Source organism: Hemiscyllium ocellatum, chromosome 20 (genome assembly GCF_020745735.1).
Source record: "Hemiscyllium ocellatum isolate sHemOce1 chromosome 20, sHemOce1.pat.X.cur, whole genome shotgun sequence".
NCBI lineage: Eukaryota > Metazoa > Chordata > Chondrichthyes > Orectolobiformes > Hemiscylliidae > Hemiscyllium > Hemiscyllium ocellatum.
In genome coordinates this window covers 15,693,195-15,710,866 of record NC_083420.1, presented here as the reverse complement: position 1 = coordinate 15,710,866, position 17,672 = coordinate 15,693,195, and the positions used below count along the sequence as shown (strand labels likewise).

Here is a 17,672-nt window from a genome sequence, read left to right as displayed (position 1 = left end):
GCTTAGGTCTCTGGATTGAGACCTGAACTCACAACCTTCTTCCACAGATGTTCTCACAATATACTTAGAGCTTTATCTTATCATAACAGGAACTCTGCCACACAATAAAAAGGCACAAAACTCGGATAAACGCAATACTTGAATGAAATGCATAAGAGCATATATTGAAGTGTCCCTTTATATTTCATTTATTAAGCAGGCCAACAATAACTTAGTCAAACAATTTACTAATAATCTTACAAGTTAATCATTACCTGGTGAGATAGTTGAGGATCGGGTTGTCTGGCTTCACCAGCTGATCCATAACACAACATCCATCTGCATTGACAACAGAGACACGAGTCAGCTCATTCCCTTTTGTGGTCAGGCACTGGAATAGTTCAAATTAATACAACAATAAATTACCCACATTTCAAGTTTTTTGGAATAACCATTGGGATGGGACAATTTCTTTGTGTGTTTCTGGAGTGGGAGAGAGTGTCAGGCTGGACAAAGAGTGTCAGTAGTTTCATGGTCAGTGTCCATGTCACTTAAAGGTGTTTTAACTCATTGCGGCACATCTTGTGCATGGTTTTAAAGTAGTTTGCTGCTTAGTTTCCTTTCCTTAAGAGCATGTGCTATTCTTATTCCATGTGTGCAAAACAATGTCTGGAGTAATTTCAATGAATACTCTATTAGGTTGACCAGACCTTGGGGTTAAAAATGTTGCAAAGTTTGAGAATTCTGGTTTCTGCTATATTTCTCAGTAGACAATGAATTTATTTTAATTTTGGATATTGCTGATCAGGATTTAGAAGCAAACATTTAGGTAATTTGAATTTCAAAGAGTAAAAAAGAAACTGAGAATTTTGGAGACACTTGATGATTAATCTAAACTCCAGCAATTAAGTTACAGGGCTGTGGAAATTACCTAGATTTAAAGATCCAAGCTACTGTGTAAGAGTGACATTGTGATGTTCAAGTAAAACACATGCTCCACAGTTGTGGAGGAAATTCTAGTCATTTTTAATTTCAAATCCTCATACCACAGTTAAAGAAGCAGCAATTCAAATGTGGTCAACTCTCAGGAAACAGAGTTGCTCAGGGAGTCAAGAGACCCATAGACTGTTGATATGAAATGATTATTCCGTGAGTTGAAATAATGTGCACCTGAAACAAACTGATTACTCTGAATCGAGAGTGTGGTGCTGGAAATGCACAGCAAGTCAGGCAGCATCGGAGGAGCAAGAGAATCGACGATTCTCCTGCTCCTCAGATGCTGCCTGACCTGCTGTGCTTTACCAGCACCACATTCTCGACTCTGATCTCCTGCATCTGCAGTACTCACTTTCTCCTTGTTGTGGTTCTGTTCGCCGAGTTGGGAATTTGTGTTGCAGATGTTTCGTCCCCTGTCTAGGTGACATCCTCAGTGCTTGGGAGCCTCCTGTGAAACGCTTCTGTGATGTTTCCTCCGGCATTTATAGTGGTTTGTCTCTGCCACTTCCGGTTGTCAGTTCCAGCTGTCCGTTGTAGTGGTTGGTATATCGGGTCCAGGTCTACTATTATAGGACAAGACAAACAGAGAACAGCCAGGGAATTCCTAGAGGCATGGCACTCATCCACAGATTCAATCAATAAGCACATCGACCTGGACCCAATATATCGACCACCGCAACGGACAGCTGGAACTGACAACTGGAAGCAGCAGAGACAAAACCCGATAAATGCCAGAGGAAACATCACAGAAGCGCTCCACAGGAGGCTCCCAGGCACTGAGGATGTCACCTAGACAGGGGATGAAAGTCTGCAACACAAATTCCCAGCTCGGCGAACGGAACCACAACAACGAGCACCCGAGCTACAAATCTTCTCCTAAACTTTAATCACTTTCTCCTAGCTGATTACCCTGAACGTTGCCTGGTCCCAGATAATAATCTTAAAAACAGGTTTAAGGCAGCTCCCCTAATTTGTAGCCCTAGCCAAATGCTTAAAGGGGAAGGAAAGCAGATCAAAGAATACTTGGATAAAAATACACATGGGGTGCAGTGCATGACAACATGATTACCTTGGGTAGATGAAAACATACATTGGGGGATACCATATAGTCATATTCAATGCAAAAAGACATTTTAAAATTCATAGAGGCAGCAGAAAGTTGCAATAGTTAAAGCTAACATTCACCAATCAATATCCTAGTTCAAATTCCTGGTTCGAGGGGGATCAAGAAATTGTTAAGTCCTACTCGTAATGCACATGTGGTTATAGAAAGTAAATGATGGTGGAAACACTGGCCACAGATCAATGAGCGTGGAATCGCAATGACTATGAGAAAGAATAAGGATTAACCAGTGATGATCAGTGTCTATTATATTCTGGAACCATGGAAACTACAGTATGAGTGGCAACCACAATCGTGGAATGAAACAAGTTGGCTGATCAGAGGACACAACGAGGCCCTTTTAAGAACTTGAGCGATGCCACTTGTGATCAGGAGCATGGAGTGGTAAATGTTACAGTTGACAAACTGCCATGCCTAAGAGCAGCTCAGGGAATTAGGCAATGGGAACAGTGAAGGTTTCTTTTATACTTAAAACTGTTTTGTATAAAAATGGGAGTCAATACCATCCACTGTAAGTAAACACTGTAACCACTATTATAAGCTGTATACTTGTGTCAGGTTAAGTAATTTTTGTATTCACTGGACATGGGCATCACTGGCTAGGAGAGCATTTATTGTCAACCACTTTGCTGCTCTCGAGTCACTGCATGCCAGAGCAGGTAAGGATGGCAGTTTCCTCCCCTAAAGAACTTTAGAGAACTAAATGGGCTTTTCCCAACAATCAACAATGTTTTCATGGTCATCATTAGATTTTTAATTTTAGAGTTTTACTGAACTTAAATTCCACCAGCAATCACCTCCATTTGCTGTATAATCACTCTATATTTAGATATCAGTATCTAATATTCTCTAATAGCTAGCTTTCCCATGATTAAAAACTGAAGTAACAGTTCCATTTATACAGCCCTTGGAGGCAGAAAAATGCATGCTTTGGGTTGACTCCCACAGTCCAAATAAAATGTGCAGGTTAGGTGAATTGGCCATGCTAATTTGCCCGTAGTGTTAGGTGAAGGGGTAAATGTAGGGGAATGGCTCTGGGTGGGTTGCGCTTCGGTGGGTCGTTGTGGACTTGTTGGGCCGAAGGGCCTGTTTCCACACTGTAAGTAATCTATAAAAAAAATTAGTCCAGTGTTCTCTCTAAAATCTAATGTTAGGTAAGGTTTTTCTTCCTGTGACCAATACAGCAAATTATCTATATCATATGCTGTAAGTAGCAAAGAGAGAAATAACACTGTACAAGTTAGTCCAGAAGTCTGGACTTGCAGGTAGTTTGTAATACCTTAGCCTTACATTCACTTGTAACTTGGCCCAAACATTCTACATTCCTCTTGCTTCAACTTACAATTTTTAACTACAGTGGACTTTAAACAGGAGAATTAACTTACCATTTCACAGTCTAGGCCCAACAATGGACTATTGTCAGTTACTTTAGCTGTGCACCCACTTTGGATAAATCCTTCTGAATGAGGAGTGCCTAGTATATTTTGAAAAAGCAAGCAAGGAGTACAGTGATCACACTGTCATAATAGCAAAATAAAGCCATTTTTACAACCACAGTATACATTGATGCAACATAATCAAACAGTTAAAACCAACCAATAATTCTTATCATCCAACATCTTTCTATAGAAAGGAACAGAGAATGGACTCAATAGCTGAAGCAATTTATAGACAGGTTTTTTTCTGTTACCTTGATCAAGTCACCAAAAAAAATCTGGTGATCAAATTCCAGTGAAGGTAATCTCAAAGGCACAAGGTAATAAGCATTTAATTATGAAGGCTATCTAAATACAGAACTGAAGTAGTTCAAATAAAAATAGAATAGTGTCAAAAATGTACTCGAGGTACAGTTTCAACTGAGTGATTAACACAATGAAGGTGTGTTCAGCTGACTGTAACTGACCTGCAACAGGATAATCATTCTTCATCAACTCGTCTTTAGTCAACAAAAAACTGGTCAAGCCTTGTTTGTTTCTGCCATATTTAATAATGATGGGATGATTGTCAACATCTGATGATTTGCAGTTATTATTCTCTGTCATAAGACAATGACCATTTACTGCAGAGCTGCCTGAAATGAACAGGTAAATTTGTTAGTACATTCTTCCTAAGTGAACAGCATTTGCTATAAAGTGCAGCTTTTTGTTTCGCATCCCTAATCTCCACACTTTGCAATCTATCCCGTCCCTACTTTAAGCCCGAAAAATATTTATATTTGATTTGAAAATATTTACACATACACTAAGTTTGGGTCTACTATGGATATTATTTTGCGGGTACTACAGTTGTTCACTTGACCACAAGTGGTTTGAGAGTCTTTTATTCAGAGGTGTGCCAATATAGATCAATATAAACCAGGGATATAACATTGTGATCTGTTCTGGACATGCACCATCTTGTGCACATCTCTGGTCTGTTCATAGGCAGACTTGTAATTTGAAGCCACGTCAAAATCAAAAAGACATTTCATTTCAGTTGGTAAGTGAGCAGATAGCCAATAGCTAAGTAGATTGCATCAAATCAGTTTAATCCCATGTTTTGTTGCAAAAGTAACAGAGAAAAAACATGCATTTTGTCCCTTTGTGCAATAAATATATTTTGTTGTTATGTCATTACCATTCACCACAGGACTTTTATCTTGTGGGAGTATTTTCTCAGTTCCAAAAATACGAAGCAGAAAATCATCAGGAGGAGGGGGCAGGCTAAATCTCTGCAAGTAAACAGAAAGAAGAAGAATAGCAGCTACAGTACTATGTGAACATAAACAAAAACATTTACATGATCTGCTAGGTACATTCTGCAAGAAACTGTTTTATAGTCATCAATGTAGTAAGTTGATTTTTCTTTTTAAGAGCATGATAACTTTTTGTTCAAATAAACAAATTAGTTTCATTTGTTTTCTCTCCTGAAGGGAATTCATGGCTGTTGTAGAGATCCACAAGTGGAGGAAGCTGTCTTGGCCAAGTGATCATTTACCATATGTGAATGTGTGCATTGTGAATGTGCGTGCAGCAAGTGCCATCAGTTATTTCGACCCATTGGTAGCCCATCCTAGCCAAATGAAATCCTCCTGGTTGTTTTCATTTTAAAATATTGATATGTGCAACTAAGTTTGGACCCAAGATAGATGTTATTGTTAACACCAAGGAAGCATTTCTTGCACATGCACACAGGCAGTGACAGTCGTAGTAAATGAGAGATACATTTGAGTGCAGCTCATGTCTTATGACTCATTTATATAATTTGCATATGGTCCCAATGGGACAGAGTAGAGTTTACTGACAGTTCTGCTGGTCAATCTTTAACATGGTGAGGTGGGGTTTTTTTGGGAAGGGAATGGAAGGGTTTAAGGTCAAGTCCTTGGCTTCCCATGCACCTAGGAAACAAGGAAACTCATGTTTTCTTGAAGTTGTGACCTGTGAACTGGTGAGAAATCCCTTTCTCCAAATCTAATGAAGCTGGCCAAAGCAAGATCAGGTCAGTGAGGCTGCATATTTTTCCATATTTGTTTCTGGGATGTGGATGTTCGGCCAGCATTTAATACCGATTCCTCACTGCTCAGACGGCACTTAGAGACAACCACATTACTGTAGGTTTGGAGTCAGAGGTAGGCCAGACCATGTTAAGGATGGCAGATTTCCTTCCCTAAAGAATCTTAGTGAAACCGATGATTTTTCAAAACAATTAAGTGTTTAAATGGCTGCTATTAAGCTAGCTTTTACTGGATTCAAATTTTACCATCTGCCATGTCCCTAGAATATTAGCCTGGGGGTCTGAATTACAAGTCCAATGACATTATCACTACGCCACCATCTTCCCCAAAACACTAACACAGACAGAGTGACACATTCGTTGCAATGCAAACAGTTCGATAACAGAACTACAAATTCAGAGTAGACTTGTGTTCGACTTTCTTGCCCTGTCAATTTCCATAACTAAGTGAACATCACCAATATTAGCATGGACCACTATTTAAGCAAAAATACTCAAAAACACAAGATAAATAAACAAGAATGATATCTAACAGCTTAAATTTTTAAAAATACAACATAATAGAGACATAAAAAAAACTTCAGATAAAAATAAGAGTTATGTTACTTGTTGCGACACAGAGTAGTTGAAGTGATACCTTTTAAAGGATTAATGTAAGGGAGAATGGAAGGTGGCAGGGTGAGAAGAGATCATCAGAGTGGGAGAGGCTGCTTTGGAGTATAAACATCAACACAGACCAGCTCCATTGGACATTTCTGATTAAGGGCTTATGCTTGAAACGGCGACACATCCCAGATGAAGGTCTTATACCTGAAAGGAAGACTCCCCTGCCTCTCGGATGCTGCTTGACCAGCTGTGCTTTTCCAGCAGGACACTTTCCGACTACATTGAACAGCCCACCTTAGATGTTAATTCTCTGGGTCAAATGGGTCAGGATATATGGTTATCATAAAATAGATTTCTAAATGCAATAACTGAAACAGTAAACTTACAAATCTAAACCTTTTCTTCAGATGCTTAAATTGGAGGTAGTATCTGTAGAAGTGCATCTGACTCACTCCATGTAGAATAATCACTGCTACACCTTTAAGTTCTTTCTGGTTGTGAACTTGGCACCAGCTGTGGGAAGAAAATGGCACTAAAATACTCTCTTATAGTCAAACACATGGCCATTTGGAATATTCTCAGAAGCTGCACATTAAGACAAAGACCTTGACTAAAAGAGGAAAGTATCTTTATCTGACTTGCTGATCAATTAAGAGCATTGCTTTATACATACAATTTCATGCACAAAGGTTGTGAGGTCTGCAGCCTCAGACAAAAAGCCATCTGTTTCACAACCCCAAATATTCTGTATTTAGTATCTTTGCTTTGTTCAACTTCTACAAATTACAGCTGAAAACTCCCATTCAATGAATGATTTTTGCTGGATAGGTTATCAAATTTAGAAATATAAACAGAGCATGTTCAAAATGCATGGTGGGTAATTCAGGTTCTAAAAGAGGAAGGTGGGTTAATATTTCAGATGCAGAGAAAGTGAGGACTGCAGATGCTGGAGATCAGAGTCGAGAATGTAGTGCTGGAAAAACACAGCAGGTCAGGCAGCACCCCTTTATCATTCCTGATTAAGGGTTTTCGCCCGAAATGTCGATTCTCCTGCTCCTTGGATACTGCCTGACCTGCTGCGCTTTTCCAGCACCACACTCTTGAGTAATATTTCAGATGAATCTCTTTACTAATGTAAATTATGCTTCACCGACTGCAGTGTTCCTCTCAAAGACAATACATCTGAGATTGTGGCAGTTCTGTGAAAATCCAAAATACTTCCACAAAATTGCACAGAAAACACTGTTTATATCCATAATTTTTACTAGATTTCTTGGTATGGACTAATGCATAAATACCAAGACTACTTTACAGGAAATTGGGAAACAATTTTATACAATGAAAGAGAGAGACTTTCTGTATGTGGAGCTGTGGGAAAATGAAAAACTCCGCACTCCAGTACAGGTCATGAAAGACCTAGGGAACTGCACAAAAGGTGAGACGCTAGCTCAACTGAAAGAAAACCAGTCAAAGTCCCCATGATAGGGGTCTCTCACTATGACAGAGTGGTGCAGAGTTGACCATAAGCATCTAATATACACTACCTGGGAAGAGAACTTCTCACTTTTCCCAATACAGCATAGTTTATTAGCGCACAGAGTTGCTCATAAGTAATGGCACAGGGGTTGCTTTCTGGATTGATGGTGAAAACAGGAACACGCTATAAAACAAATCCAAAAGAAACAAGATTATTGTTTTGGAACAGCACTCTAGGACCATTTTCAAAAGAATGACTTAATTATTTGATTGTGCTACATAAAGAAATACAACATTTTATTCTAAAAAGGTGAAACACTGCTTCACAAAGCCTGAGGTCATGCCCATATTTCCTAATGCTGCCTTCAGACTGATCTCAGCTATTCCAGCATGGGAGGTACAAACAGAGGCTAAGACATAGTTTAATAAAGCAGGGCACATGAATCCTCTAGAAACCCTGTAGCTCCTAATCAAAAACTGCAGGATGCAAGTAGGCATAAAGGGGGTGACCAGTTGAAAATATACTATCAAAAGAAACCACAAATAAACACTGCCCTGAACTTAACAAAAAGAATCTATTTCTAATTATGATTTAAAATGTTAGAGGTAGAAACAGCTTTTCAATAACTGAAGTAATCTTTGAAGAAATAAAATCACACCTTTACTTATGTGTTTATTTATAAAATAATAAGATTGTGACCACAAAGGATTCCAATCATGGCTTTCACAGGCTGTTTATTTTAGAACTTACTGTTAAACGTAATGAAGATGAGATCACTTTGCATTCAAGAAAGCCAGTTTTGTGCAACTAAGTAGCAAGGTGTCATACCAAGAATAGATTAAATTTAAATAGCATCTATAATAGTGAAACAACCTAAGGTGCTACAGAATACAGCAAACTTTTTATCTACTGGCACCTACGGGACCAAGAACGTATCGAAGAATCAAATATTCTGGAGGATGAAAGATCCACACAGTCAGTAAAAACACACACTAATAGAAACGTAGTGCAGCGGGTATACACAATACTGTTATACTTTTTTTTACAGCATAAATCATTTAAATAATAATACAACTTTGCTGTGGTTCTGCTCGCCGAGCTGGAAGTTTTTGCTGCAAACGTTTCGTTCCCTGGCTAGGGAACATCATCAGTGCTGTTGGAGCCTCGTGTGAAGCGCTGCTTTGATGTTTCTTCCGGTATTTATAGTGGTTTGTTCTTGCCGCTTCCGGGTGTCAGTTTCAGCTGTAGTAGTTTGTATGTGGGGTCCAGGTCGATGTGTCTGTTGATGGATGTTCTTGCCGTTTCCGGGTGTCAGTTTCAGCTGTAGTGGTTTGTATATGGGGTCCAGGTCCATGTGTCTGTTAATGGAGTTTGTGGATGAATGCCATGCCTCTAGGAATTCCCTGGCTGTTCTCTGTCTGGCTTGTCCTATGATAGTGGTGTTTTCCCAGTCAAATTCATGTTGCTGGTTGTCTGAGTGTATGGCTACTAGAGATAGCTGGTCGTGTCGTTTTGTGGCTAGCTGATGTTCATGGATGCGGATTGTTAGCTGTCTTCCTGTTTGTCCTACATAGTGTTTTGTGCAGTCCTTGCATGGTATTTTGTAAACTACGTTAGTTTGGCTCATGCTGGGTATTGGGTCCTTTGTTCTAGTGAGTTGTTGTCTGAGCGTGGATGTTGGCTTGTGTGCTGTTATGAGTCCTAAGGGTCGCAGTAGTCTGGCTGTCAGTTCTGAGACGCTCCTGACGTATGGTAGAGTGGCTAGTCCTTTTGGTTGTGGCATGTCCTCGTTCCATGGTCTATCTCTTAGGCATCTGGTGATAAAGTTGCGTGGGTATCCGTTTTTGGCGAATACCTTGTATAGATGTTCCTCTTCCTCTTTTCGCAGTTCTGGTGTACTGCAGTGTGTTGTGGCCCTTTTGAATAGTGTCCTGATGCAGCTTCGTTTGTGTGTGTTGGGGTGGTTACTTTCATAGTTTAAGACTTGGTCTGTGTGTGTTGGTTTCCTGTGTACCCTTGTGGTGAATTCTCCGTTGAGTGTTCTCTCTACTACTATGTTCTCTCTTAAACTATGAAAGTAACCACCCCAACACACACAAACGAAGCTGCATCAGGACACTATTCAAAAGGGCCACAATACACTGCAGTACACCAGAACTGCGAAAAGAGGAAGAGGAACATCTATACAAGGTATTCGCCAAAAACGGATACCCACGCAACTTTATCACCAGATGCCTAAGAGATAGACCATGGAACGAGGACATGCCACAACCAAAAGGACTAGCCACTCTACCATACGTCAGGAGCGTCTCAGAACTGACAGCCAGACTACTGTGACCCTTAGGACTCATAACAGCACACAAGCCAACATCCACGCTCAGACAACAACTCACTAGAACAAAGGACCCAATACCCAGCATGAGCCAAACTAACGTAGTTTACAAAATACCATGCAAGGACTGCACAAAACACTATGTAGGACAAACAGGAAGACAGCTAACAATCCGCATCCATGAACATCAGCTAGCCACAAAACGACACGACCAGCTATCTCTAGTAGCCATACACTCAGACAACCAGCAACATGAATTTGACTGGGAAAACACCACTATCATAGGACAAGCCAGACAGAGAACAGCCAGAGAATTCCTAGAAGCATGGCATTCATCCCCAAACTCCATCAACAGACACATTGACCTGGACACCATATACAAACCACTACAGCTGAAACTGACACCCGGAAACGGCAAGAACATCCATCAACAGACACATCGACCTGGACCCCACATACAAATCACTGCAGCTGAAACTGACACCCGGAAGCGGCAAGAACAAACCAATATAAATACCGGAAGAAACATCAAAGCAGCGCTTCACACGAGGCTCCAACAGCACTGATGATGTTCCCTAGCCAGGGAACGAAACGTTTGCAGCAAAAACTTCCAGCTCGGCGAGCAGAACCACAACAACGGATACCCGAGCTATAAATCTTCAATCAGATTTTATACAACTTTGCCTTAAACAAAACTTACTGGCAGATAGCGTTTTCACTCACTCAGCTGACTACTTGGACATCGCGAAGACTGTGATAATACAGTAAACATCTGGTATTTGCAGTGTTTAATTTTGCCAGATTATTGAGAGGGCTGGTTCATAAGTTTGCTGTATAACCTAAATGTTTGTTCAGAAGTAGTATTTAGGTATAAAAGGAAAGTGCTGGAAAAACTCACCTCCACTGGCAGTTCTGTAGAGACAGAAACAGCATTCACATTTCAAATCCATTATGAATCTTCTTCAAAGACTTCAAAGCAGAGACATAATCAACATGAAACATCAATTCTGTCTCTCTTCCACAGATGCTACCAGCTTGCTGGGTTTTTCCAGCACTTCCTGTTCTTATTTCAATCTCCAGCAGCTTTTTCTTTTATTACAGTTTTTAACTTGTTTATTAAAATCTGACTGGTATGGGTGAACTCTAGAGCTGAGGCCTAAGCAGTTTAAGGAGTAAAATGAACAAAGTTAGAGATTGAGAAGGAGTGAAACAGTAGAGAGAGCACCTACTTTGGAAATCATGGGAAGAGTTTTAATGAAAAACTGGAATTTAGATAGCACTTGTCACAACCACTGGATGCTTCAAAGCTCTTTACTATCATGAGGTACATTTGGAGTGTAGTCAAAAAAAATTCCACATAATAAGATTACTATTAACCGAATTCAAATTTCACCAGTTTTTGGATGAGTTGAACCCTTGCCTGCAGAGCATGAGGTTCAACCTCTGGATTACTAGTTCAACTATAGTAACAATATATAATCATTCTCCAAACTGCGGAAGCCAATCAGTGCAGAGCAAACTGCATACCATAGCACACTCCCTGAAAAGAAAGATGGATAGCTGACCAATATTTCACACTCAATTAATCCATTCTGTCGGCAATTCCAGACAATCTGTGCCAAACTGGTCAAGTATGCATTTCACTACAGTTTCCATGATTGTTGTACCATGGGAATAATATGCAAGTTCTAATTCAGTTCACAGTGGCAAACATTTTGAATTTGATCAGTCGCGTAATGACCTATGTTTTTAGTTTCTTTACCTTTGGGTGAATTTGGCTGCTTTGTCCAATGTCACTTTCCACAGTGGTCCTATTTTGGATTTTGGCTGCCTTCTTCTTTATTTCCTCTGTACCATTCTCTCCCGCTCTCTTTCGTTTACACAGTCTTTTGGCATTATCAGCCATCTGATGAATCTTACAATTGCAACAATAGGAAGAAATAACAATACTGCCAATACAGCTTAACTACAACAAAAAGATCCACTCGTCTGGTTGGCAACCCATCACATTTATGTATTTGTTTTTAAAATTCCTTGTATCTGTAAAAGGTAAAACAAAATATGTTAGTGACTAATATTAAAACAAGTATTTATCAATTTCACTTACTGTACAATAAGCCAGTTAAATGGCTAACATGGTGCCACTATTAAAGAAGGGGGTAAGGAAAAGCCAGGGAACAATAGACAGGTGAGCCTGCCGTCGGTGGTGGGAAAGCTGTTGGAGGAAATCCTTAGGGACAGAATTTACATGTCTTTGGAAAGGCAAGGGCTGAATAGAGATAGTCAGCATGGCTTTGCGTGTGGGAAATCATGACTCACTAACTTGATTGAGTTTTCTGAAGAAATAACAAAGATAACTAATGAGGGCAGAGCAGTGGATGTTATCTAAATGGACTTCAGTAAGGCGTTCGACAAGGTTCTTCATGATGGATTGGTTAGCAAGGTTAGCCTTTTGGATACAGAACTGGCTTGAAGGTAGAAGACAAAGGCTGATGTTGAAAGGTTGCTTTTCAGACTGGAGGCCTGTGACAAGTGGAGTGTCACAAGGATCGGTGTTGGGTCCACTACTTTTCTTCATTTATATAAATTATTTGGATGCGAGTATAAGAGGTATAGTTAGTAATTTTGCAGATGACACCAAAATTGGAGGTTTAGTGGACAGCGATGACGGTTACCACATAGTACAACAGGATCATGATCAGATAAGTCAATGGGCTGAGGAGTGGCAGATGGAGTTTAGATAAATGCAAGGTGCTGCATTTTGGAAAAGCAAATCAGAGCAGGACTTATATACTTAATGGAAAGGTCCTGGGGAGTGTTGCTGAACTAAGAAATCGTGGAATGGAGGTTCATAGTTCCTTGAAAGTAGAGTTGCAGGTAAATTAGATACTGAAGAAGGCATTTGGTATACTTTCCTTTATTGGTCAGAGCATTGAGTACAGGAGTTGGGAAGTTATATTGCAGCTGTACAGGACACTAATTGGAATATTACCTGCAATTCTGGTCTCCTTCCTATTGGAAGGATGTTGTGAAACATGAAAGGGTTCAGAAAAGACTAACAAGGATGTTGCCAGGATTGGAGGATTTGAGCTATACGGAGAAGCTGAATAGGCTAGGGCTGTTTTCCCTGGAGCATCGGAGGCTGAGGGGGTGACCTTATGGAGGTTCATAAAATCATGAGGGGCATGGATAAGATAAACAGACAAGGTATTTTCCCTGGGGTTGGGGACTCCAGAACTAGAGGCATAGGTTTAGGGTGAGAGGCGAAAGATATAAAAGGGACCTGAGGGGCAACGTTTTCACGCAGAGGGTGGTGCGTATATAGAATGAGCTGCCAGAGGAAGTGGTGGAGGCTGGTACAATTACAGCATTTAAAAGACAGTTGGATGGGTATGTGAATAGGAAGGGCTTACAAGGATATGGGCTAGGTGCTGGCAAATGGGACTAGATTAGGTTAGGATATCTGGCCAGCATGGACGAGTTGAACCAAAGGGTCTGTTTCCATGTTGTACATTTCTATGACTCTAGTGTCATACAAAAGAACACACAAATTAGGAGCATAAGTAGACCATGTGGCTGCTCATCATTCAATAAAATCTTTGCTGATTTGTTTGTGTTCCGCATTCCACATTCCTGTCTCCCACCAATAACTTTCATTCCCTTATCTAACAAGGACCTATTTATCTCTGCCTTAAAAGTTGATAAGAAATTACTGAAAGTATTCAAGTTTGAAAGGGAATACTGATATGTTCATTGGGATCATCATAAGGTACAAACACTTCAATTGCTTATGTTCTAGCAGATTTATTTTATGGATATCATATTGACACAATATTGTAAAATATTAAAAGTGTTCAATGACTCCACCTTCTGAGGTAGAGTTCCATCGTTGCACAAATCTCCAAGAGAAGCAGTTTTATCTCTGTCCTAGAATGACAATCCTTAATTTCAGAAGTAATATCTCACTGGATTGATTATAACTCACTAATATTATTGCTTGAGACATCTTACTTTGAAAAAGGTGCCACATTAATGCAAGTTCTGATATTTTTTGTAATACAATCTCAATATATTAATAAAGTAATCCCGATTAAGAAAAACAGTTGATATGTGCAAACCTTACAATTTACAATGATTCCAATAAACATAACATTTCCAAACTTGAGCAGTTTCAGTCATTTCTTATTAACTTACACTCACTCAAATTCAGAATGACTCTTGTTTGGAACTGTTCCAAAGAAACATTATACTAGATTCGGAACGTTCACTCTATTTCTCTCTCCATAAACGGTACCAAACCTGCTTAGTTCTTCCAGCATTTTTTGTTTTTGCTTCAGATTTCCAGCATCCTCAGTATTTCAATTTTACACTCTCACTCCTTCATGCTCTCCCTATCACCACAATAGAGTGATAAGAATTGATGTCTCTCAATTATCTGACATGAATATTTTGAAAGATTTGCATTTATATATAGTGCCTGTCATTGCCTCAAAACAACTTAAACCATTTCGTAGCCAATGAAATCCATTTGGAGTGTGGTCACTGCTGTCAGAGCCATCTGAGGAGGTGGGGGCGGTTTATAGCCCCTTTCGTTGTGGGACAAATCACACTCAGTCTCTCTCAATTCCACTGAGCTTTACAGCTTTTCTGTCATTTGCATCATTCCTCACTTGTGTTAATGATATTTTGCTGTCTTCACACAAAACCAGAAACAAAGAAGGTGAGAGCAGGAGTAGGCCATTCAGCCCTTTGAGAATACTCTGCTATTCAATATGATCACACAAATCATCCAACTAAGTACCCTGTACCTGCTTTCCCCCCATTCCCTTCAATACCTTTAGCCCTAGGAACTATATCTAACTCCTTCATGTAATCAGTTAATGCTTTGGTCTCAACTACTTTCTGTTGCTGAGAATTCCACAGGGTCACCACTCTCCTGGTGAAGAAATTTCCCTCATATCAGACCTAAATGTTCTACTCTCTATCCTTCAACTGTGGCCCCTGGATCGGGATTCCCAGATCATCAGAAATGCTTATCCTGTGTTTAGCCTGTCAGAATTTTATGAGATTCCTCATGTTCTTCTAAACTCCAGTGAATACAGTCCTAAATCGGTCCAGCCTCTCTTCCCATGTCAGCCCTGTCATACCAGGAATCGGTCCAGTAAACCTTCGTTGCACTCCCTATGTTGCCAGAACATCCATCCTCAGATAAGGGGACAAAAACTGCACACAATACTCCAGATGTGATCGCACCAAGGTCCTGTACAAGTACAGCAACACAAATTCCAGCCAAATTCAACACAAATCCAGCAGTGCCACACTCACCTTTTCAAAGGTCATCCCCAACCTGGCTACTGGCCCCGCACCACCACCCACACACATCCCCGCCAACTTGGCTACAGTCCCAACATGGGGCTCTGGGTGCTTCCCTGAATAACTCTATTGTAGAGCCAGTTCTGACTGTGACAGCTAATTTGGATAAAGGATGCTCCAATGAGCAGCAATGTCAGAATCATACAGCATGGAAACAGATCCTTTAGTCTAACCACTCTACACTGACCATGTTCCCAAATTAAACCAGTCCCACCTACCTGTGCTTGGTACATATCCCTCCAAACCTTTCCTGCTCATGAACCTATATGAATGCGTTTTAAATATTGTAACTGAACGTGCATCTATCACTTTCGCAAAAGTTCATTCCATACACAAATCACTTTCTTTGTACAAAAGTTGCTCTTAATGTCCTTTTTAAATCTTTTTCCTATCACCAGAAAAATATGCCCTTTGTTTTTAACTCGTCCACCCTAGGGAAAAGACCCTTGTCATTCAACTTATTGATGATCCTCATGATTGTATAAACATCAAAAACGTCACCCCTGAAACTCCTACGCTCCAGTGAAAAAAGTTCCAATCTTTCCAGTCTATTTTTACATCTCAAGCTTCCATTCCAAGCAACATCCTGGTGAATTGTTTCTCAATCCTCTCCAATAACAATTATCTTTCCAATAACAGGTAGACCAGAACTGCACGCAGAACTCAAGGAGAGGCCTCAGAACGCCCCATACAATCTCAACATGATGTGCCAATTCCTATGCTCAAAGGTCTGAGCAATGAAGGCAAAAGTGCTAAACACCTTCTTAAACACCCTGCCTGTGATGCAAATTTCAAAGAAATATGTACCTGAACCCCTAGGTCTCTCTGTTCTACAAGATTACCCAGGGCCCCTACCGTTAATTGTAGAAGCCCTGTTTTTGTTTGTATTACCAAAATGCAATACCTCACATCTATCCAAACTAAACTCCAACTGCTACTCCTCAGCACATTGGTCCAATTGATCAAGATCTCTTTGTAATCTTAGATAACCTTCTTCACTGTCTACTATACCACCAATTTTGGTGAAATGTGCAAACTTACTAACCATGCCTCATATATTCTCATTGAAATCATTCATCTAAATGACAAACTTTTATAGGAGGTTGGTTGAGGATTGATGGACAAGGAGAACTCCCTTATTGAATTTCAAAATAGTGCCATAGAATCTTTTATGTACATCTAACAGCACTGACAGAAACTTAGCATCTTTTCTGAAAGATGGCATATTATTAGTGCAACAATCCCTCAACCATCTAACTCATGACAGATTTGGCAATATAAGGCTGAATATTTGTCAAAATAGCAAAAAACAATCAAGTTGGTGATCTGGTTAATGAGGAAAAATGATTACTAAATAAGTCTAATAAATTCTGATAGACATGTGTTTAGTGATGGCAGGACTAACATATCAGAACTGGATTTATTAAAGTAATCCTTTTTTTTAAGATGTGAAGTGATGCTGGAATGTGGTTTACAATGCAAAAGGATGCCCCTTCTTTGAATCCCAATATTTAACAATGGATTCAGCTATCAGGAGAAAGCCAACACCAGAAATATACTATAGCTATTCATCCATCCATCTCAATGCAACCTTAATGATTCAGATGCTACACCGTGACCACACAGACTGAAAGGACACTACTTCAATCTCAAGATTAATGCTGGTCAGCCAGTAGCATCCATGTCTCAAAGAGTAAATAAAAGAAATTATTTTAAAAATAAATAAATTAATTATTTAAAAAAAGAAACTGCAATGGTTTACTGATTTCAGTTAGGACTGCTGCTGAGATATTACAATTGTACCCCAGTGTGAGAGATGATAAATTCCCATGGATTCTGACAACCCATTTCAGGGTCTTTACAGAAACTCTACACACACCAGGTTCTGTTCACATGGGGCTTGGCTGTGATGCACTTGTCCGAGAGGCTACCTGCTTATTATAGAAGGGCAATAACTGGTTAATGGAAAGCATTGTGGGGGTCATTGCCTGTTAAATGTGACAGATATTTACACTGCCGGGTCAGGGACACAGGGGGCATTGAGCTGACACCATGTGGCCAGGCCATGGAGGGAGAGGGACACTGACGCCACGTGACCAGGCCGGAGCGATGCGATCCCTCAGGAGCCAAATCAAGGAAAAGAGAAGACCGCGGCGGGTATAAACTAACACGATTCCCCTACCCGGGATGTCCCTGATCCACCCAGAGCCTGGGAGCCCACACCAAGGAAAAGACTTAACCGGCAGAGCGCGAAACGTCCATGCACGTTGCGTCATCACGTCACGCTCACCTCC

The 17,672-nt window shown here is 40.2% G+C and overlaps 1 protein-coding gene across 1 annotated transcript in view; it reads right to left on the bottom strand.

Annotated features, from left to right (window-relative positions):
• LOC132825148 (RNA exonuclease 5-like) overlaps positions 1-17,638 on the bottom strand; it is a 53,793-nt gene extending 36,155 nt beyond the window's left edge. The window contains exons 1-8 of the mRNA XM_060840164.1: positions 17,561-17,638; positions 11,768-12,045; positions 7,741-7,856; positions 6,583-6,709; positions 4,715-4,808; positions 4,002-4,169; positions 3,484-3,572; positions 255-370 (exon numbers count right to left, since the gene is read on the bottom strand). Of these exons, the coding sequence (XP_060696147.1) occupies positions 255-370; positions 3,484-3,572; positions 4,002-4,169; positions 4,715-4,808; positions 6,583-6,709; positions 7,741-7,856; positions 11,768-11,911 (854 nt within the window). The 5' untranslated portion in view covers positions 11,912-12,045; positions 17,561-17,638. The remainder of the gene's footprint in view (positions 1-254; positions 371-3,483; positions 3,573-4,001; positions 4,170-4,714; positions 4,809-6,582; positions 6,710-7,740; positions 7,857-11,767; positions 12,046-17,560) is intronic.
• Between the last annotated feature and the right edge of the window lie 34 nt (positions 17,639-17,672).